This window comes from Alligator mississippiensis, chromosome 11 (assembly GCF_030867095.1).
Source record: "Alligator mississippiensis isolate rAllMis1 chromosome 11, rAllMis1, whole genome shotgun sequence".
Lineage (NCBI taxonomy): Eukaryota > Metazoa > Chordata > Crocodylia > Alligatoridae > Alligator > Alligator mississippiensis.
The window spans coordinates 32,199,216-32,222,897 of record NC_081834.1 but is presented as its reverse complement, the minus strand read 5'-3'; the positions used below and the strand labels follow the sequence as shown (position 1 = coordinate 32,222,897).

General features: G+C 44.0%; 1 protein-coding gene across 3 annotated transcripts in view; it reads left to right on the top strand.

Annotated features, from left to right (window-relative positions):
- Positions 1–23,682, top strand: part of TLN2 (talin 2) — a 391,556-nt gene that overhangs the window by 325,791 nt on the left and 42,083 nt on the right. For all 3 annotated transcript variants that reach the window (XM_059714785.1, XM_059714786.1, XM_059714784.1), the window contains exons 46-50: positions 223–389; positions 4,793–4,976; positions 7,861–7,986; positions 8,547–8,663; positions 10,802–10,987. In XM_059714785.1, coding sequence (XP_059570768.1) covers positions 223–389; positions 4,793–4,976; positions 7,861–7,986; positions 8,547–8,663; positions 10,802–10,987 — 780 coding nt within the window. The remainder of the gene's footprint in view (positions 1–222; positions 390–4,792; positions 4,977–7,860; positions 7,987–8,546; positions 8,664–10,801; positions 10,988–23,682) is intronic.

Genomic DNA, 23,682 nt, shown 5'->3' with positions numbered 1-23,682 from the left:
AAATGTCAATAGCAGGCATCCTTCTATGGAAAACCTAATCGAACTTGTTACTATGCAGATAGAGTAAGCAGGGGAAGGGAAAGAGAGAAAATTATCAGAGATGGTGAAATTAGATCACAAAATGAATTGTGCCTTTAATTCAAACCTAACCTTGTTTAACCAATAAATCAATTAACATTGCTTTATTTTAATATGCCCCTCACTATAATTTTTTGTTTCCAGGTTTCTTTGGTTTTGTCTGCCCTGCAAGCAGGAAACAAGGGCACTCAGGCTTGTATCACTGCAGCTAGCGCTGTTTCTGGGATAATTGCAGATCTGGACACAACTATCATGTTTGCCACAGCGGGAACCCTTAATGCTGAGAACAATGAATCATTTGCAGACCACAGGTCAGTGTTTCCAAAACATGGGATAGAGGAGCTATATGGAAGGAAGCAATGGATATGGCCTACTAGTGGCAAAGGAAAAGGAGTACAGATGGAGCTTTGCCTGCCTTATAAATCTCCAAGAATAAACCCAGATGGGCTAATTAAGTGACAGAGAAATAGGAATGATTTGGGGTCATTATTTCAAAAGCTAGATAAGTAAAGAAAAACAAGTTTTGGTTTGCTCATGTATGTGTGAAGGGAATAACAGCTGGCTGATTTCCCAGCAGTATTTCAAACAAAAACCACAAATGTGACAAGTTTGACACAAGGCCTTATTTTAACATAGCCATTCCTGTATTGCATTTTTATTGATTGCATTTCCCTTTGTTCCTAGTAGGAAAAAGTGCCCATGAAGTTGGAGAGGATAGCTTGGGTAACTTTGTTTCTTTTTTTCAAAGCCTATTTTTGACCTGCTGGTTCTTCCAGTGTGTGTGGCCAATGCTGAGACTGGACCTATTTGGTGAGGCTGTTTGATAGTGTCAATTAGTGTCAGTTATTCTGTCTTTTGGATCAGTTGATGGCCTACATTTCCATCTACTATCATATGGAATATAATGATTCGGGGCATTTTTCAGAACAATGAACATTTGCAGCATCCCAGCCATTATTTCCCTCATAATGAAAACCTGAGGTTCTAATGGCCAAGACACAGCTGTGGCTCAGTGGCACATTTGACCTATGCCATCACTGCTGTGCCATTGCTTAGATCCTGGCTCTGCCAATTCTGGAGGAACTATAAGTGCCCTGGAGTCCAGAATTAGAAGAGGTATTTTCATCATCAGATGAAGTTTGTTGCATATTTTGCAGACAAGACCCTGCCTCCTACAGTTTAACAATGAAATAAACTATTTACAATTGAAAGATGGCAAATGGAATACAACAAAAGGCTTAGTGGGGATAACTAACAACAGCTTGTGACTACTTTTATTACCCAACTTTATCACCTTTGTAAGGGAGGACCAGACCATTTTTGCAGGGAAGGAAAAATCATTATACAGTGGGTCAAATGGAAATGTAGGGTCTTATGTGTATACACCTGGGTTTGGATGGAGGAAAGTAACAGAGTGGTATGTTAATGTAAAGTCTCTTTCCTGCACAGGTTCATATGCTACTTTGGTTACCAGCTTTATGCTTTGCAGCTCTGTTTGGTGTCACGTATCTGAATTTGGAGAGAGGCAAGACTGTGTCCAGTCTAAGCAATGTAATGCTATAGAAAATAACAAATGCTATGATTTGTGACAAAGAGCAATACTTATAACAAGGGCGGGCAAAATACAGCCCATGGGCTGGATCTGGCCCACCAGCTGATTGGATCTGGCCCATGGGCAGTGTGGCCAGCATGATGTTGGCCCACCCACCTGTCTCTGGACTAACTGTCCGCCCGCCTCTCTTTCCTGCCATGCCTTGATGATACATAATTCTGGTGTTAATTAGGCAGGAGGCTGCCCGTTTTTGCACCCCGATGTTTAGGGGGATCTCTGGAGCTCTGTTCTACCCCTACACTGCAGCCCAAGCCTCGCAGATGCTAAACTCTGCTGTACCCTTCACCCCATTAGCTATGGTCCCCTCCCTGGGACCTTCGGCTTCCCCTTAGGCCCTGGCCCCATCTCAGGCCAGTCAGTACCCTGAGCCTCTTTGCTCTTTGGGCATCCCTTGCAATGGGCCCCTGGCCCTTTGACCCATCTCTGGGTCCTGGCCCCAGCATGGGCCAGTCAGGGTCCCTCGGGACAAGCCTGAGCTGCTCGCCTGCTTTTTCCCTCACAACTTGCCTGGATCACATGAGCCTCAGGCCTCTCACTGCCCTGGGCTTTCCCCAGCTAGGACTCTGTGTGGCCTGGAGGTTATTAGGCACCCCTGACCTGCCTTTCACCGGGGTGGTAACTGGCCTGGCATTTCTGGGAGACTGTTGCGCTGCAAACAGCCCCACCAGGCCACCCATACCTGGAGGCTGCACTTTTAGGTCAGGCTCAGGACCTGGAGCCTCCTCTATTCCCATACCCCCAGTCCATAAACCTCCAAGCTGTTCCTGAGCCGGCGTTTCTGTTGCAGCGGCCAGCAGCAAACTACTGCTTCACCCTGTATATATCCTGGGTCGCAAAATGGCTGCTGTACTCAAGCGACTGGCTGCTGCCTGCTCCAGCCCTTCAGGTGGCCAGCACCCACCAATTAATTGTATCTGGTCTGCGGGTGCTTCTGCTGCACTCAGCATGGGGCTGATTCCCACCTACTCCCGTCCAGGGCAGCAATCACTGCACTCCTGCCCTTACCCACCAGATGGCCCCGGCCCCAGCCAGCGTGCACAGCTTCCTGGCAGGGCTACTGCTGCAGCTGCCCAGGGAACTGCTCAGCTCCCCCTGCCTCCAGCATCTCCTCCTTCTCCTGTCCCTGCTGCAGCACTTAGGGCAGCAGATAGGGAGGGGAAGTGGCAGCGAATGGGGGTAAGCTGCAGCAGGGCAGCCCTTGACCTAATACATGGGACTCCAGCTCCAGCTTCTAGTCATCTTCCACCCACTCTGCCTGCCCAGCGCAATCAGCAGCCACCTGAGGGCAGCCCTGCCAGGAAGCTGTGTGCACTGGCCAGATCTGGAGCAGGTGTAGGCAGTAACACAGGGTGGGTGCAGGGGTGTAAACAGGAGCACGGGGCGGGTGCAGGGCAGGTGTAGACAGGAGCTCAGGGTGGGTGCAGGGGTGCAGACAGGAGCGCAGGGCGAGTGAAGGGGTACAGACAAGAGCTGTGTGGCAGTTGCAGACAGGAGTGCAGGGCAGGTGCAGGGGTGCAGACATGATCACGGGCAGGCTGCCCCGGTGGGGCTTAGCCCCAGGTGGAATGCCAGGGAGCAGCCACAGGCTGGAGGGGAGGCAGGGGTGGACTGCACCTGTATGTGCCCCCTGTCACACCCTGCCCCCACCCACCTCAGGCCAGTAACCTAATGCACCTGCACACCCAACCCACATTGCACACCAACACCCCAACCACACACCCCATGCCCCACCGTACCCACACACTCCCCGACACATTCCACCATACCCACATCCAACTACACACACAGAGCCCCTCCACCCCCACTACACCCACCATCCCAAGACACAATATACAAGAGTAAGGCTTTATTTTGAGCTATTATGCAATCGTCTCTATGTACACTATTCAAACATACACAAATCAATATTTTTAATAAAATTAAAAGATGCTATAGTAAATGTTTGATTCTTAGCTTATGATTTGTTTTTTATTTATAATTTGTTATAATAATAATTTTTATTTATAATTTGTTAAAATTATATCTTCTGAAAGATTTTTATATGCAGCCCTCGACAGCTCACCAAAACTTATTAAGTGGCCTTCCAGCTGAAATAATTGCCCGCCTCTGATTTATACTCTGGTAAAGCAGGAGTACGAATTGGTCCATATCTGCATATATGGGCTAAAATTAACTTATTACAATATATGAATAATGGAGAAGTAAAGCATTTCATCTTTTTCAATAAAATTGTGATTGGTTTAATTTCCTTTTACCCAATTGTGCAGTTGTTCTAAGCCTAAAATAGTTACTGTGTAAAGGCAGACTTTACAACTGATCACATTAATTCCAGATAAGTGGCGTTTCTAGATCAGAATGTTAATGTTACTGTTAGTTAACATGAAACTTTTAAAACCTGACTTAAGACTGCAGGTAGAGGTTTTTCCTCCATTACATCTAGGAATTCTTAAAAGTCCAGTTATCAGGTTTTGTGCAGGTCCCAGTTATTTCTTGAATGACTAATTTTATGTTTTCTTTTATGATTTTATCTTCATGGTTTTACCTTGTTTCTGAAGCAAGTTGTTCAAAGGCAGTCTGTTCTTTCACCTGAAGGAAGGGGTGAAAAGCTTTAGATTTCTCTCCTCAAAAACTATGTGGAAAAAAGTGTGAATTAGTCATGTTTTGTGCAGCATTACCCTTCCCTTTCCTTCCCATTACCCCCCTTACAAATAATTATTTTCTTTTCCATAGAACATGCTGGCTAAGGGGGAGGCTGGACAACTGGTAGTTTCCTCACAATATAGCTGGGCCTAATCTCTCCACGTTATGACTTGTTGCTTCCTCCCTTTATTGCTATATCTCATTTCCTTTCAGGAGGAAGTCATTTCATTGAGGCATCCTGTGCCTGGTGTGTTGACAACCTGAAACTTAATACATCCGTTCTAACTAGAAATTGCAACCTTGTGGTGTTGGCTAGGATTATCATGAGTAGTTACTGGTATGCTGACTTACATATCAGCTCATTGTCTACATAGCTCTGTCTCTTAAAATAATGTTGAATGGCCTTCTCCCTCTTCCCTCGTTCTCCCCTCCCCACTCCCCTATGTCCCCTTTTTCCCCCAGGGAAAATATACTGAAAACCGCAAAAGCTTTGGTTGAAGATACAAAACTGCTGGTATCTGGTGCTGCCTCAAGTCAAGACAAACTGGCCCAAGCAGCTCAGTCATCAGCTAACACCATTACCCAGCTAGCAGAGGTGGTAAAACTGGGAGCAGCTAGCTTGGGATCAGATGACCCTGAAACACAGGTATGAGGGGCAGCAAACCTGGAGGTAAACAGCAGATCAATATCTGTCACATTTGAAAGATATAAGGTTGTAAGAGAAATAATTTTAAAATCTCAAGGTACGAGGCAACTTTTTTCTTTAAAGTGACTTTCACTGAAGTACCTGTAAAAATCTTACTCATGAAGTATAGGTGTCTCTCTTGGATTAATTTGAGTTTACTTTTGCATCTCCTTTCTGAAAAATAATTTTGTATATCTAAGTCATTAATCCAGAAATGGACAAGACTTGTATAGAATTGTGGCTTGTCCCCTATACACCAACAATATAATGTTTTTTTGCAAGGGTATAAGTGCCTCGTCAAATGGTTCATGATGGGGCTTCTGACTCATCCTTTGGAAAGCTGTTCCATAGTTTAATGATTTCACTGCTAGGAACAATTTTAGTGAATTTAAGATTAAGCAGTGCACTTCATGTTGTTTTAATGTTGCTAATAGTTTGGTGAAGTTTTACAGGTATTTCTATATTATTTTAACTCTCCAGTCAGTAATGTCATTTTTCAAAGTAGAAACGCTTCATCTCTAATTTGAATCTATTGGAATGGAGGCTGGTAAATGTATTACCATTTTAAGTTAGTAAGTTCATTTGAAAAAGTTCCTTTGCTTGTTTGAGACTGTGGAAAGCATGTGTATTTCACTCTGACTGTACACAATTCCAGTGTCAACTTACAGAAAATTCAACTGTGAGAAAATATTGCAAAATGAAATTGAATTGAAAATGTTTATTTCTGGAGGATTTTTTGATAACTGTGTATTCCACCCTAGCAATAATTGTTACTTTAAACAACTAACATATCTGGAGTCTTTATTCTCAAGGTCAAGTGTGACAATGCAGGGTTGCCAATAAAAATCATGTAGTGCAAGCAATTATTAATTGATATCAGTTGTATATGGGGGCATGGTATGTTCCATGGTAGGACTTGACTTTAGCAAGGCTTTTGATATGGTCTCCCACAACATTCTCGCAAGCAAGCTAAGGTAGTACAGGTTGAATGAATGGAGTGTAAGGTGGATAGCAAATTGGCTGTATCAATGGGCTCAAAGGGTAGTAATCAATGGCTTGATGTCTAGTTGGCAGCTGGTATCAAGTGGAGTGCCCCAGGGGTCAGTCCTGGGCCTGGTTTTGTTCAATATCTTCATCAGTGATCTGGAAGATAGGGTGGAGTGCCCCCTTACCAGGTTTGCAGATGACACCATGCGGTGGGGAGTAGTAGATATGCTGGAGGGTAGGGCCAGGATTCAGAGAGACCTTGAGAAATTGGAGGATTTGACCAAAAGAAATCTCATTAGGTTCAATAAGGACTCCTGCAAAATCCTGCACTTACAACAGAACAATCCCATGCCTGGTACAGGCTGGGGACTGACTGGCTAAGCAGCAGTTCTGCAGAAAAGGACCTAGGGGTTACAGTGAACAATAAGCTAAATATGAGCCAGCAGCGTGCCTTTATTGTGAAAAAGGCTAGTGGTAGACTGGGTTGCATTAGTAGGAGTGTTGCCAGTAGATCGAGGGAAATGAGGGTGGTTCCAAAGAGGATGGAGCTAGACTGTTCTCAGTGGTGGCGGGTAACAAAACAAGGAACAATGGTCTCAAGTTGCAGCAAGGGAAGTTTAAGTTAGGTATTAGGAAAAACGTTCTCACCAGGAGGGTAGCACTGAAACAGGTTACCCAGAAAGGTTGTGGAATTTCCATCCTTTGAGGTTTTTAAGACCTGGCTAGGCAAAGTCTTGGCTGGGGTGATATAGTTGGGGATGGTTCTGCTTTGAGCAGGGGGTTGGACTCGATGATCTCCTGAGGTCCCTTCCAACCCTAATTTTCTATGATTCTCTGGCTTATAAGGGAGGTTAGATTACAGTTTTAAGTATAGCATATGTCTTAAATATAGTCATTTTTCAGAGCTTCAGCACAGGGTACCAAAGTGTAATTTTAATATTATAAAAGACTTAGTCTGTCTGTCTGTCCATCCATAACACTTTATTCACACTCTGATTGGTTGTCTGAACCAACCAATGATGTTGACGACAGCTGTTCGCATCCCTCCTCCCGTGTCGGCCCTGCTTCCTGGAGGAGGCGGCAGCACAGGGTGCTGGCCAAGGGGGATGGAGGGGACAGCAGGGCAAGCTTCCTCCCCCCCTACTTCTGGGAGGCAGCAGCGCAGGGTACTGGCAGCACAGCACTGGCCTCATTCTGCCCCCCCCCCCCCCCCCCCCCAGCCTTCCCAGCACTGCCAGGCCTCAACAAAAGCCATCAGGGAGGGGGAGGCAGTGGGGAGGTGATGAGGGGGAGGGAAGCGGGAAGGGGAGAGGGGCACAGTGGCAGCACCCCGCTGCCACTGCCGGGCCCTGAGAACAGCTGGGAAGGAGGGAAGGGAGTCCGGGGAGGGAGATGGGGGTTGCACGCAGCCGGATGCACAGCAGCGGCAGCTTGGGGTGCTGGGTGGCAGCTGTGGCTGCTGCATGCAAGCTTTCTCCCCTCTCTGTGCCTGAGAAGCTGTGGGGTGGAGCAGTGAGGGGCGAAGGAGGCGCGCAGAGCCAGATGGGGATGGTGCACAGAATCGGAGGCAGAATGGCAGCAACATGGGCCAGTGGGCGGTGGCGCTCAGTCCCCACCACCCTCCTCCCCACATCATTCTTGATGGGCAATTGGCTAGTTTTTCAATATGAGCAAAACCTCACTGCATCCAGGCCACTAAGGGCTGCTGATGTCAGTCCTGGTGACTGTAGGTATAACACGGCATTCTCCCACTGCTTAGCAAATCCCTTAAGTGCCAAGTCTTGCCAAATCCTCCATCTGTTGGCTGACCTGAGAACTTGTTACGCTAACCTCAAGCTAAACTTTCTCACCCTTGTAGGTTGTATTGATCAATGCTATTAAAGATGTTGCTAAGGCCCTTTCTGACCTCATTGGTGCTACCAAAGGAGCTGCTAGCAAACCAGCAGATGATCCATCCATGTACCAGCTGAAGGGAGCTGCTAAGGTAGGTAGTGTAATAACTTGCTTTTTTGACATTTATTAAAGAAATTGCTGATATTGCTTTGTTACTGCAATCCCAAAGGCTGATGGCAGTGTATTCTTGGTCACCTAATTCTCTTATTTTCCTGCTGTTTCATCTGTATTCAAATAACTTGAGATGATCTTTAACTGGACAGTTCGTGACAGCTGGAAACCTGGATAATTGGCTGCCTGCAATTTGGTGTCAATAAACAACAGTTTCCAAGTCATCCGGCAACACCAGTGATTTTGGTGAAACCTGTTTTCTTACCTAAGGACATCCCCATTCTCCTGTGTGCATCTGACTGAGGGAGTGTTCTATGTTGCCGTAGGAGGGTAGATTTGCACTTTTGTAGACTAACTAAGTCAGAGATGTATAACATGACCTTTCATAAGCAGAGGGCTGCATCAAATGACCTGTACTATTTATAAAGTATAGTGGAATTAATAATAATTCTACAGTGTGATATTCCTAAAATGAAAAAATAGTGTTTCCTAAATGTAGGAGGGAATTACGTATTTTCACCTCTCTTTCTCTCTTTTCAGGTGATGGTAACAAATGTCACATCACTTTTGAAAACTGTTAAAGCAGTAGAAGATGAAGCTACTCGAGGCACAAGAGCTCTTGAAGCCACAATCGAGTACATCAAACAGGAACTCACGGTAAAGAATGTAATTGCACATGGCAGCCTTCTAAAGAACACATTTAAATCAAATTAGGCTGCACCAGAGGCTCCTCAGGGCATGTTGTGGCTGTCCTGTAGTGAGTTAGATGCAGTTTAGTCACTGCCAGCTGCTCTAAATTAACTCTGAGCTGGCATGTTCCTTCAGCCTACCTGCTTTCCAATGTCACCAGTGACTATTTTGGGGCTGTATTTTGAGTTGTGAGATAACTGTCATATCATATGCTTGGAGCAATTGGTTTTTTTATGTCCATGAGACATGAAACTCCCACTTCAAATATTATTTTCTGAATCAAGCACCTTTTACCCTTTTTAACCTTGCCTTTGCACTGAAGAAACCTTTCAAAGCCAGCATTGTTGGCACCTGTGATTTTAATCTTGTTTACATTTTTTTCTTTTATAAATGTCAGTAGCCTGATATCTAAATTTTATCTGAGCAAAAGAATTATTTGTAGCACAGAATTCACCCCCAAAATTTGGTGTTAGACCACAAATGTTATTTTTCTATCTCTTCAAGATACAGTCAGGTAAGCATTAAAGCCTCCTTTTGGGTACTCCATTTTTTTAAATAGTGGACAGTGAGCTATATTAGAACCACAGTATGCTTGGGAAAGCTAAAATGTTGTTTGTTGTTTCATAAGATAAGCAGAACATGTATATAGAGAAACTGTATCAGAGAATAACCTGTCTTATATTTATGAACTGAATGCACCTATGTTGTGGCAACATTGGGAATGTTTGAAAAGATAAGGTGCTGCTGTCCTTTAAGAGCTCACTTTGTTTTGTCCCCTTTTGTATTGTGTGAACACAAAAAGGAAATCCTCACAGAATAGTTATTTATTAATCAGGACATTGCATTATAACATGTCAGTTCTGCTGCTCTCCTAAGCAAAAATCTTGTGGTTCACTCTTTTTTAATACCCCTCCTCATCATCTCCATTATTATATGACAGGACTCTTTGTTGTCATTTTTGCTGCACAGATCCTAAGAGGAGGGAGAATGTTACAATGTTAATAGGGGGAAGAATGTTATAAATGAGATTGAATCCTGATGCCATCAAAGTCAGTAAGAACCAGGATGTTACCCAGATACATGGACTATTGTAGCTGGCTCAGTACAGGTTGAATTTAAGGGGTAGTGAGAGAGGTCATTGTAACACCTGACCTAAGGAGTTTGTTTTATAGACTCTGCCCCCTTTTGAGACAGTGATGAGTGATGAGAAATGGGAGTGGTACATTTGAATATTGTTCAAGCACTTAAATACCTGACTTAGGGTTCACTAGAAAACCCTGAGTTGATTTGATGCTGTGCATGATGAAACATATCATCCTGCCAGACACTGGAATGTTCTGCAAAGTCTGAGATTGGCAAGCTAATGAGGGGAGAAATGCTCAGAAAAAGGCAGCTAGTATGAGTCAAAAGAAGGTCTGATCGACTTATACTACCTATATGAACACAGTTAATTTCTTCCACTAGTCATAGGGGTGATGGGTATGTTGTCAGATAATTCACAGTGTCTGTCTCTTGACACAAGTTCTGCAAAACTGTACAGCTAGGCTTCTAAGGGAAACTAAGTATAGCATAAGAAACTATGCTTCATTTTCTCCATCTTTAAAGAAGAGGTCCTCGAGCATGTTATTAATGTTTCCAGTTCAGTCCTTTACTATGCTGCTTCTGGCCGAGAGAATTAGGGCCCAGCTTGAATGGGAAAAGGATCCTTTAATGCTGGGTGTGATCCTGTAGAAGTCAGGATAAAAGCAGTATATATGAAAGAATATTGGCTTTCTGTACAGCTGTCTGTACCATTTGGGTTCTGTCTGTCTTGTAACCCAGGTAACTTAAATGACATGCTGGGTGTCATCCATTTAGAATAAATGTGTTACCTTTTGTGCATATTTCCCACAGCTTATTGTTTATTTCTGCTGCGTGTAGGGGTATAAGGCTTATCAGAGCCATACTTCTGACAAACAGGAGTGATATTGAAGTGCTCCAATTAAATTTGTAATTTCCTGCCATTTGAAGGCTGCTTTCAGTTGCCGTGTATGTTTCAAAGTCTGAGTTGTCGTGGCTTTACTCTTAAGGGGCATCAAGCTCTTCTCTTCTGCTTTCACTTCCAGGTGTTTCAATCAAAGGAGGTTCCAGAAAAGACATCATCACCTGAAGAATCAATTCGGATGACGAAAGGAATCACCATGGCAACTGCCAAAGCTGTTGCAGCTGGGAACTCATGCAGACAGGAGGATGTGATAGCTACAGCGAATCTGAGCCGCAAAGCAGTAGCTGACATGCTAACAGCTTGTAAGGTAAAGATTCTCACTTCCTCTCCTACATCTGATTTTTGTTAAACGTTATTTTCTATTAAAACTTAGGTTTTGTTATTTTTTGCTTTTAGCTGAGAAGTTAATGGTTGCGATAATCATGAATTATCATTATAGTATCCTGTACCAGAAAGAGGATTTTTGTGCTATGCCAAAGAAACATGGATTAACACTCACCACTTTCTGGTGAAAGTGGGAAGTTTTTCATTAACTTGAAATGTCCTGATTTTCTTTCTCGTATTAAATTGGAAAAAACAGTAGAGCAAAATAATAGTCTTAGGGTCACAGTATGATTTTAATGTAGTTGAGCCTGATGAAAAAAATTGAGCAGATCTCTTTCAATATTCCTTTGCTTTCTAAACATGCTTATTGGTTCCTGCTGTGTTTTCTAAAAATGTGTCATTTTTCCTTTTACTAAATATGTAGGGGGGTTTCCCTGGTAAAGTTTACAAATTCTGTATTTGAAAAAGAAAACTTTCAAGAAATAGATCTCTAAAACTGTCTGCATATGATATAGATATGACTAATAACTCATTTGTCTTGGTTCTGAGGTAGAGATATTTTAGCCATAATTAAACTCCAGGGTCATGTAGAGTCTGTATGAGCTATATAAAATTGGATTCCTTAAGTTTTAAGTAGTAAAATTAAGATGCCCTCAGTTTGCAATTATCCCTTTTGCGTCTTCATTTTAAAATATGCGATAACAACAGAAAAATTAAAGCAGGAACAGTTTGACAGGTGTGGAGTTAAAAATGTGGTCAAATCCATGTCTTGGAGGTCCCCAGACATCAATTTAGCCCCTTTGTAACTTCATGGAAAGATAGTGAACAATCCTGTGCTAAAGCATGATGCAATGTAATTGTATAAATGGGTCTGTATACATGGAATAAAATCATTTTTGTGACTTGATGAGTGTCATATGTAGTTACCAGAATATATCAGTTCCTGCTTTGCTTCAAGCTTTGATTCTCAATCTCCCCACTCTGTGAACTGGGATACTCAGAAAGGTAGTTTTTTTTTTCTTGGTTTTTTTCATAAGATCATAAAGGCAGGTATGTTGATTACACCAAGGAGTCTCATCCGGTCTAATATCATGGCTTCTGGCAGCATCCAGTAACTGATGCCTCAAGGGAAGGAGATAATACTGTTCTAAAGCATGTTAAATACCTTGTAGGTGCTTGGAACTGGCTAATTTAGGCGCATATTAATTAGGGGTATCTTTCTACTTTTTACTGTACAGATTCTTTAAAATGCATTTCTTCATAGACTAGAGAGAGAAACAACCTACTGTTTTATATTTTTTCCTGTGGAACTTGGTTATAGTTTCAAATTCATAATTTCCTCTTATGTTTGCTTTCACTCCTTTGATTGAAATAATTTAATTTGGTGCTTCTGTGGCTCATACATTACTAGTGCCCTCCAGAAAGGGACAATTAGCGACACAAGCAATCAGACACTGGGATCCTGGGAAGGGGCTGATCCTTAAGCCACCATTGCTGGCAGACAGCAGTTTTCATCTGAATCTAGGAAGCCACAGGGCACCACCTTTTAAGCAGAATGGTAGGAATAAGAGCTGGAAGGTAGCCTGAAGCTAAAACCAGAAAAAATGTGTTTCACAGAAGTAAGGATAAAAGCCTACCCTCTCCTTAGCCTAGTAGAACTAGTTTTGGCCTTTTTTTTTTTCCTTGGAGCTGAAAAGGAGCAAGCAGAAGTAGCACTCTGAAGCACTGAAGACCAGTAGAGAATCTGATGTAAGATCTAATCCTATGCAGTGTTTACAACATAGTGACCCAAAGTCTCTCAAAACAGTTGTTACTGTTATGTCTGGCAATTTAAAACTGGATTAGCTGCACTATATCCCCTTGGCCAAAATAAAAAACATTTGCTATTAAATATTAACTTGAAGAATGAACTATGAAGCTAGCCCACATGACATTTTTGTCATGTTATACAAATGTCTCCAATCATATTCTGATTTGTAAAAAGTCTCTTATCAAGTTGAATCAACCTGTGTAATAAAGCAAATATCAGATCTCCTGTCAAAAATCTTCTTCCATACTTTTGAAAAAGTTGGTCTTAGACTTAGTAGTACCTTGTGACATTGAGTTCCACAAGTTAATTGTGGCATGTGAAAAAGATCCAGTTAAAAATCCAAATATCCACTTCATCTTGAATTTTAGGAGGGTGAACACGAGCCACCTTATTTAACTTCATTATCCCCTCTAGGCAAGGTGGTAGTGATGGATGGATTTATTTATTTATTTATTTATTTGTGAAATTTGACAAAATATGAACATAGTTCAACCTTATATATTTTGGCTCAACCTATATTATCCAGTAATGTGCAAGTTGATGTACTCCAGCTGGAACCAAATCTACCACAGTGTATATGTATGTATGCAAATAAACTATAGCACAAATTGCCACATGCAGTATACTTTGCATTTTCCCACCGTTGGGAATGTTAATTTAAATTTAATGTCTCTGTAATCTGCCTGAAGATGAGTGCCCTAAGGGGTTCAACTAATTATGATATTTAAATATATTAGCTTTAATTGTACAAGCTGACATCTGTCACTAGTCACTGACTGGAAAAAACGTATTTTGATAATTGTAGACACCTAAGGAATTGATCAAGTTCCCATTAACATCAGTGGAAACATGTAGTTGAACTTGCTAGAGGTTGGACAAGGATCAGAGATAACAAAAACATCTTCAAATCAAGTGAGCACATATATAAGCTATTCAGTAAGTACTAGGTAATACGTGTTTTGTTTTTTTTTAATGGTGACCACCACAGCAAATGTAGCAGTTACATTGGGTTCACCTGAGGCTCAAAGTGTTTTGGATGTATAATTACACTTAAGCTCTAAAATACTTTAATTCCCACAGGGTGTTCATGAGTGACTTTAGTGTACCACCCATTCCTCTAATGCATTATGCTAGTAGCACACCAAGAGAGTATAAGTATTAGTAGAAAAGAGAAAATGAGGAGGAAACTGAGTATGTAAAGGAAATATGTAACAAGTATTAAAATAGAAGAGGAAAGCTTAGTAAGAGAGAGATAAGCATAAGGACTTGGAGATGATAATCATAACAGTGTCCGGCAAACAAGGTTCAGTTTCCAGCAGCCACTCAGCAGATTTTCTGTGCGACACAGGGAAAGTCGGTATTTCTGTGTTACAGTTCCCACTTCTGGGCGTGTCTACACATGTTGCTATGGCAACATTGTTACTGCACCGTCACTTAGTACTTCATTCTGGAAGTAGTAAAAGACAGCGCAATAACACCCCATACTGGGCCATGCGTACAGTGCATGGTTATTTTTAGGCGTAGCGATACATTATCACAAGGTAGCACATCCCTAGAGCAACGTAGGTGCAGCATTGCGGTTCTTGCCTGCAGATGCTGTCGCTGTAGCGCATTGCTATGGTGATGTAGCGTCACGTGTAGATTTGCGCTGTCACTGTCTCCTTAACAGGTCTGTCTAGATTCTAGAAACTGCTTTCTTCTCTCAAATATTTTTAAGATCTTGGAATATTTTTTCATTCTGCATTGGGAAGAACCCCAAACCTTTTGAAGATTTTGGAGAGAAAGGAAGTAGGGGAGGGAAAAGGGAAGTTCACACATATTCTCAAAATAATCAAGTTTGGTGATTAGAGCACTCACATGGGATATAGGACACCTGGGTTAAAGCATTTGCTATGCCTGATCTAGAGCAAGGGCTTGACTTGGGGTCTCCCACATCTGAGGGTCAGTGCTTTAACCAGCTACCAAGCTATCAGTTGTTCTGGCAAGTGGGCCTTTCCCCTGACTGGTCTAAAGCACAGATATTTTAGGCAGAAGTTATTTTTACTGTTGTTCAGGTAGTAACCGATTTGGCCTTAGTGGTGAGCTCTAAGCACTATGGGGTACCTATACGTGAGTGCTGAGGCTATTCTGACAGGCTAGAATTCCAGTGAATTGGACTGTGGTAATTCCCGTGCTCCAGCAGCCTCCTGTATCTCATGTACCAGGATCCCCATGCTTAAAAATGGTGACAGGGACACTTGAACTAAAGCTTATTAAACAAGCTTTGGTTCAAGTACCTCCACCACCATTTTTAAGCACAGGGAAGCTGATACACAGGACACAGTGGCAGTAATTAAAATGCTGCCTCCCCACCCCTACCCTACCCCTGGAGCACATGTAAAAGTGCCCATTGCAATTATAAGTGATGATTATGGATAAAAAATATATCGGCAGGGCCTGAGTGGCCATCAGAACAGGAAGCACAAACAGTGGACAGAAGTAATAGAAGAGAGCTGAGGTCATCTGATGCAAAGGAAAAATATGAACTTAGAATATGATCTTGTACTTTATTTTGCCATGATTTGAGCAGTGTTCATGAACTGTCTAAAGTAAGGTCACCAAATAGACTAGGGAACCAAGGAGAGAATATAAAACAGTAGGTAGATGTGAATTAACAGTAAATTCACAGATCAACATATAAAGTTACAGTGTATACACAGAGCATGTACTGACATTCATCATCCCAGGAGAAACTCTTCTGGGAGTGATTTAACCCTGATTGTTGACAGGTTATTTTGCAGCTGGAACAACCATTTTTTCACTGGGAGAAAAAACCTGAACGTCAGTACACTGATGGCATATGATGACTCTGCCAGGAAGAACTGCATATCCGTATGAGGCCATAGGTTTCTGTCCAAAAGGCTTTGTGCTGAAATCCAATTTTGAATTATTTTGCAGGAAAAAAATATCTGTTTGTAAGTTTTTTGTGTTAGCTTTTTCTTAAGTAAAGAATCTTTTGATTACACATTCTCAAAACACAAAATATAACTTGATCCAGTTCACAGATTTCAGTTGGAGGAGTATACCTTAAAATGTTTTATAAGTATCATAGTGCCTCTGTTGATTACATATACAAGGACTTATAAAAGCAATTGGGTTTATTTCCTGCAAAAAAAAATTTATAGAGTCTGGTCCCTTACCTTAGGATAGGAACATCCCTAAACCATCCAAGGCAAATGTTTGTCTAACTTAAAAACTTCTGGTGCAGCAATTCCACAGCATCTCTAAATAACCTGCACTAGTGCTTACATTAATGATTATCACACATGCTGCCGCGGCACCCAAGGGTACCTTGATTTCTATTCAATGTTAGCACTATTAAGTATGCAAACATGAATTCACAATAGAATATGAATTTACATTGAGATTTCAAAGAAGCAGCCGTAGTGTTAAAAACATTCTGACTTGCTGTGGGGTTTCTGGCTAAAAACAGACATTGGGTTTAATCTGGGACTGATTTGACTCGCATTAAAATAAGCGTAGGACAGTTCACACAAGCAACTTAAATGGCAATTAACTAGCCACTTTTTTTCCCCTGGAAAAATTCAGATTCTTCACAGGTACTTAATATGGGGCAAAAGGGATGGCCTGTAGGATCCCAGGATAAAAGCCTTTCTTCTCGGGAGAAATTTGAAGTCCATTTTTAGCCTCCGAGTTTTTTGCAACAAGAATTGCTATATTATTTTTCTGTATTAAAAAACAAACAAGCAAGTCAAAGCTAAGAGCTGACGTTTTCCAAAGGGTGCCTTGAGTTTACTGAGAGTTGCCTTCAGTCTAGGGCTAGGGACAGAAATTACACATAAACCAGTATAAGTGGTTGGAAACTGGTTCAAATCTGCAACACAACAGAAGTTCAGTGCACATAAACCACTTTAAAAATGGCCAAAGTCAGTTTAAGATAAACCTGGATGGATGTAGTATCAGACTTAACTGATTTAAGTTAAATCAGTTTATTGAACTTCCGTCCCAGATCCCCTCTGGATTCAAGTTAACTTGAATCCCCTACAGATTCAAGTTAACTCTCAGTTCCCCAGCATCCCAGGATGCTTTGCATCTGCCCCACAACCCCCGCCCTCCACACCACCCTTCACAGGGCCAGCTTTGTCCCCAGCTTTCTACTCCAGTTGAGCAGGGGGGCATGCTCTAGTGCCCTTTGGCTTCTGGCTTGGGCCACTGCAGGCATGTGGCTGCATTTCTGAAATCAAAAGCGAATGTCTGTTCACTCGCTTATCAATTCGTCTGCACAGCTTAGACTAACCCGCAAAGATTGAATCAATTCAGCCTCAGGCTTTTTGACTCTGTACTTAGCCTAAAACTTCGTGAACTAGTAGCTTACACACTATTATCCCTGTTGAACTTCAAGGAGAGAAGTCTATAGATACTTGCATTTGTAGATAAGAAATAAACTGTTATAGGCTTTTCTAAAATTGTTAAATCTATCTGGTACGGTAGTTGAGCAGTCTAATACATGCTAAGAAAAAAAGAAATCCCCCTGAAATGCTACTCCTGTTTCTCCAAGGTTGGGGAGAGAATGTTAATTGAAATGGGTTATTGTGGGTGCTTGGCTGATTTTGACTTAGCCAGCAGAGGGAGCCCATTAGCCAACTCAGCTAGGAATCCAGCTAGATGGCATCAGTGTTTAATGATGGATGATAAGGAGCAAAGAAAGTGATAAAAGTATTTGGAGAGCTATTATTACTTCAGCCCTAACTGAAACTGACAAGAAACAAAAGAAATGTTGCCTTGAACAGTTTTCAGATGACACTAGCAACAAAAGACAGGCAGATCCAATAGAAACACACTCTTCACCCAAAAAAGGCTAGACATGGAGGTGTTCGTTTAAGAATTAATCTAAAGTTTAAATATGTAGAAGTTTCATTTTTTTCAAATGCTATTTTATTAGTGGTGAATCAAGGTTGCAGGGATACAACTTTGTAGCTTTTCAGTTTGCCCCCTCAAAGTTAACACCAGTAGAAGAATTTCCCTCTCCTGGTCATGTGTATTTAGCCGCAGGTGATCTATCATCATTCATCGTACAACTGGTATTATTAAAGAACCCTTGGTGTATTATATACATATACACTTAAACACAGTAGAAGGCAGTCATGCTTGCTTTATTCAATTTTGTGTTTTCCTCTTGTATTTCATAGATTTCATAGACATTAGGGCTGGAAGGGACCTCAGAACATGGTTGAGTCCAGCCCCCTGACCCAGGGGAAGGAAGTCAGCTGGGGTCATAGGATCCCAGCAAGAAAAACATCCAGATTTCTCTGAAGGCGTTCAAAGTAGGTGCTTGAACCACCTCTGGCGGCAGGCCATTCCAGACCTTGCGGGCTCAGACAGTAAAAAAGTTCTTCCTTACGTCCAGCCTGAAACAGTCTTGCAGGATTTTATAACCGTTCGACCTCATCATCCCTTGGGGGGCTCTGGTGAACAAACATTCCCCCACGTCCTGGTGAACACCCCTTATGAACTTATAGGTGGCCATCAGATCACCCCTGAGCCTGTGCTTTTCCAGGCTGAAGAGCCTGTTAGACCTTATGACGAGAGGCTGAGAACTGTTTTCCTGACCTCTGATCATGTGCGTGGCTCTCCTCTGGACTCTCTCAAGCTTCTCCACGTCCTTTTTGAATTGTGGAGCCCAAAACTGGACACACTACTCCAGCTGTGGCCTCACCAAGGCCGAGTACAATGGGAGAATGACGTCCCGGGATTTACTTGAGAAGCATCTATGGATGCAAGCCAGAGTTTTTGCTTGCTTTACTGGTTGCAGCATCACATTGCATGCTCGTGTTCATCTTGTGGTCAATCCTGACCCCCAAGTCCTTCTCGTCCGTAGTGCTAGTCAGCATAGCACTGCCAAGCCTATAGACATGCTGCAGGTTTTTCCTCCCACGGTGGAGAACCTTGCATTTTTCAGTGTTAAACACCATCAGGTTCTCATCCGCCCATTTCATGAGCCTGTCAAGGTCAGCCTGGATCACCCCCCATCCTCAGGTGTGGATGCTTTACCCTGAAGTTTGATATCATCGGCAAACTTGGCCAGTCTGCTTCTGACTCCAATGTCCACATCATTAATGAAGAGGTTGAATAAAATAGGTCCAAGAACAGAGCCTTGAGGGACCCACTGGTCACAGGGCACCATGACGATTGACTTCCATCAACCACCACCCTCTGGGTCTGACCATGGAGCCAATTCCCCAGCCAGCAGATCACGGTGGATGCGAGGCTGCAGTTGGTCAGTTTTGCCAAAAGGTGATCGTGGAATACCAGATCGAAGGCTTTTTTAAAGTCAAGATATACGACATCAATCTCTTCCCCCTTGTCCAGGTGATAGGTCACCTGGTTGTAAAAGGAAATGAGATTGGTCAAGCACAACCTACCCACAACAAACCCATGCTGGCTATCCCTCAGGGTGTTGCCATCAGCCAGTCCATTAAGAATGGCCTCTTTGATGATTTTTTCTAAGACCTTCCCTGGGATAGAGGTCAGGCTGATGGGCCTGTAGTTTGCTGGATCCACTTTCCTCCTTTTCTTGAAGATAGGCACCACATTAGCCTTCTTCCAAACTTTGGGCAGTTCACCAGAGCACCAGGAGCTCTCAAAGATCCATGCCAGGGGCTAAGCTATGATACAGGCCAGCTCCTTGAGTACTCTGGGGTGTAAATTGTCGGGGCCGACTGACTTGAAGATGTCCAGCCTCTCAAGCTGTTCCTTCACAAGGTCAGCATTGATGGAGGGCAAGGAGCCACCCTCACTCAGGCGTCCCTGTCCCGTAATGGGCTGTGGAGTCCCATGGGACTTGTGAAAAACCAATGCAAAGTACCCATTTAGGAAGTTGGCTTTTTCCTGGGCGTCAGTCGTCAGTTCTTCCTTCTGGTTTAGCAGGGGTCCAATGTTGCCCTTGCTTTTCCTCCAGCTCCCTACATATCTAAAAAAGGACTTTTTATTGTCCTTGATACTTGTAGCCAGTTGGAGTTCCATCGCAGCCTTGGCTTTCCTGGTTTGCTCCCTGCAGGTCTGGACCAGTGCAGAGTATTCCTCCTTGGAGGTGAATCCCATCCTCCATCCTTTGTAGGTCTGTCTTCTTAGACACAGGAGAACCGCTAGTTCCTTGTTGAGCCAAAGGGACTGCTGTGCCCTCTTGCTGCCTTTCCTCTGAGATGGAGTAGCCTTAACTTATGCATCTAGGATCACTCCCTTGAGGAGCAACCACTCTTCCTGGTCCCTTTGGGGTCATGGTCCCTTAGGGCCTCACCGACAAGTCTCCTGAGCTTGTCAAAGTCAGCCCTCCTGAAGTTGAGGACCTCTGTACTGCTGACTGACTTGACAGCTTTTCAGCAGATGGTGAAGGTGATCAGCTCGTGGTCACTGTCACCCAACTTCCCTTTGATCGTTAGGTCGCTGATTAGGTCGCCCCCGCTTGCCAGTACCAGGTCAAGCAGCGCTTTGCCTCTTGTTGGCCTGTAGACTTCTTGAGTCAGATAGAGCTCATCCGCACACATGAGGAAGCTTTGCGACCATTCAGATTTGGCCGAGCGCTCTTCCCACAAGATGTCCAAGTAGTTGAAGTCCTCCATGACAGCCATGGACTGGGAGCATCCAGCCTCTGCCAATTCCCTGGCAAACTCCAGGTCAATCTCTTGATTATGGGAGGGAGGTCTGTAGTAGACTGCCACCATTGTATCTCCTGTGCTGTGTAACCCACAGATTTTAACCCAGAGGGTCTCTAGTCATCCACCCTGGGTGCTGCTGTCAGCCTGTAGGGACACGTAGCTCTCCTTGACATAGAGAGCTACACCCCCACCCCTTTTTTCCATTCGATCCCTCCCGTACACGTTATAGCCGTGTATACATGTGATCCAGTCATGGGTGGAGTCCCACCAGGTCTCCGTTATCCCTATGACATCATAATTGTTTGTGTTGAGCAGGAGGACAAGTTCCTCCTGTTTATTCCCCAAGCTCCTGGCATTGGTGTACAGGCATGCAAGTGTCCCCTTGGGGGCCCTTGCCTTGCCCACAGCTTGCTCTAGGGCTGGGGCAGGGGCGGCTCCCTTAAGTGCCTTGACCTGCTGGCTTTGCAAGAGTTGCTCAGTGGGCCAGCAGTGGCGGGTAGTCGTCCCCTCCCCCAGTGGGCTTAGTTTAAAGCCTGGTGGAGCAGGTCAGCCAGTCTGGCTGAGAAGAGCCTCCTCCCCAGTGGAGAGAGGTGGAGGCTGTCCCTTCCTAGCAGCTCACTGCCTCTCTCTCCAAAGAATGGACTGTGGTCATGGAAGCCAAAGCCTTCCCGATGACACCAGCGCCGCAGTCTTTGGTTCACTACCTGGATCCTCCTCTCCCTCCTCAGCCCGTATGGAATTCTAGCTAAGCACTTGTATAGTATTTTCCATCTGCAGTTCTTGAAACACTTTACATAGGAGGAATATAACCTAACTTCTCTTTTACACATGACAAAACACAGGACCAGAGGTGAAGTGAAGGTCACCTAGCAGGCTGGTTGCAAAGCTCTATGTAGAAACCAGATCTCCAGTGCACTGGGTCATGATCCACAAGGTCCCGTTCCCTCACTTCTATCTATTTAGCTGCATACTGAATTTACTTTTGTCGATTGCTGTGCCCATCTTTCTTTGAGTATTCATTCACATGCCACCCTGGCGCAGGTGCCTGGTGGTGAACACGGGGAGGCTTCATGCAACCTCCGACAGGGGCCCCAATCGCCTCGGGGAAGACCCCAGAACTCGCCTGCCATGACTTTGGATGTTTCTTCAGTGGTGGGGTCTCCCATTGGTGGTCCCTCAAGGTTGGTTGTTCTGCCTGATGGATATTCGCAGGGCTCCACCTCCCCTACACCACTTCCTCCGACAGGCCTCCTGATCTTGGAGCAGCTGGCCTTCCGGTCTTGATGACTCTCGCCCATCACTCAATCTCAGGTATCAGGTTTACACCTTGCCTTCTCAATGGACCCTGGATCCGGTAGATGTTCCCCTCTCCTGCGGGTCTCTTCTGCTCTCTGTCAGTCATCTGTTGCTTCTTGCGGATGGTCCTTTGATGTATGGCCATTGTCCGGCTCTCTCAGTGAAGAGTTGCAAGCAAGTAAAATAACAAAATAAAACCAGAAACAACTGAGGAGTGGGCACAGGTCAGAAGGAAACCAAAAGTTGAAGATGCCAGGGAGAGAGAGAGAAAGGGAATAAGAAAAGTCAGGTACGCAAAAAAAGAAAAATCAGCCTGAACTGCCTTATTATACTGGCTCTGCCCTAGAGCTTGTGCCCTGCTGCGTCCCCCGACACTGATCCGTTCTCTGCCAGATGAGAGCTTCGCATACCTCTCTACTGGGTTAATTTACTCCTCACAATGTATGCTTCTGTTATGGAGAGTGTCCACCATCCCCCATGCCTTTCCCCGCTCTTCTTGGAGCAAGGTCTCTTCCCTCATGCCTGTGCTGCCCATGACCGGTGTGGGGCTTTTCAGCAGCTGTTGGTCCCTGGGCAATCCTGCCTGCTCAGAGCTATCTTTGTCTTGCTGGCGCTGGCTGCTGCCAGTGTGGAGAGCATCTGCAGCCTCCGCTGCCTCTCCCATTCTCCCCTGCTTCCCGCTGATGCCGGCTTTTATCTTGGCTGGCCGGTGATCATCTGTGACGTCACCCACCAGCCCCAGCTGTATATAGGTGCGGCTGATGAACCGCATGGATTCTCCTCATTGGTTGCACTTGTCTGGTGTCTGGAGCCCTAAGCTAAATAAGTTTTCTTTATTTTCAGGGTTTTTTCTCTGGGGTTGCATAGCCCCTGTGCTTGTACCCCTGGGACAACTGCATAGCCCTTGCAGATTTTAGACGGACCCACCAGGGGGGTATAGGGTTGGAGTTGATTGCTAATCTAAAATCTGTAATAATGCACATTTCTGAATGGAAAAGCTACTTCTCAGACTTTTTTTGTCTTTCCTCCTCATTCCTGTCATTAAATAATATAAGGGCCCTCTTCCCTTTTCTTAGACTCTCATTCATGTCACACATTAGCAACACAGCTCAGGCCCCAGAGTCATAGAATTATAGAAAATTAGGGTTGGGAGGAACTTCAGGAGGTCATCTAGTCCAAACCCCTGCTCAAAGCGTGACCATCCAGGTTATACTACTGCTCTTCTGCTCCGTTGGTCCTCTGTATAGGTCAGACTTTTTTGTTTCAAGATAGGCAGTGACACTAATGTTGACAATACTTAATGAAGAAGGGGAGAGCTGTCGCAAGTCCAAGGTGAAGGCTTTGAAACAGAAGGAAACCATTTTTTAAATCCATTCTCACAATTGGGGCTCTTACTGCTCCGGCAGCATAGTTTAACTTCACCTTTGCTACGTAGGTCACTTTCTGGCTCGAATATCATTTACACATTAAGGCTAGGTACAGACAGTGAAAAAGCCTGAGATTGAATCAATTCAGTTTTTGCAGGTTAGTCTAAGCTGCAAAGATTAAATTGAAACAGAAGTGAACGAACATTTACCTTTTATTTAGGAAATGTAGCCACATGCCTGCAGTGGCTCAGGCCAGAAGCTGGGGCTGGGCAGGTGGGGACAGGCAGTAGAGCATGGCTCTCTGACTGTGTTCACTTCATCTTCTTGTGGCCCCCGAGGTCTCTGGGATTTGCAGTCCAGAATTATAGCAGCAGGACTCTGCAGGGTTGCTCATCAATTCCTCGTCCTGCTTCCAGGTGCCTCCGGGATTTGTAGTTCACAGTTGCAGGGGAAGTGGGGGAAGGGGTGTTTAACATGCCTCCCTTGTCCCAGACCCCATCTGGGGTTTGCCTGGGTGGGCAGTCCCCACCCCTGTAAACTAGGGTGCATC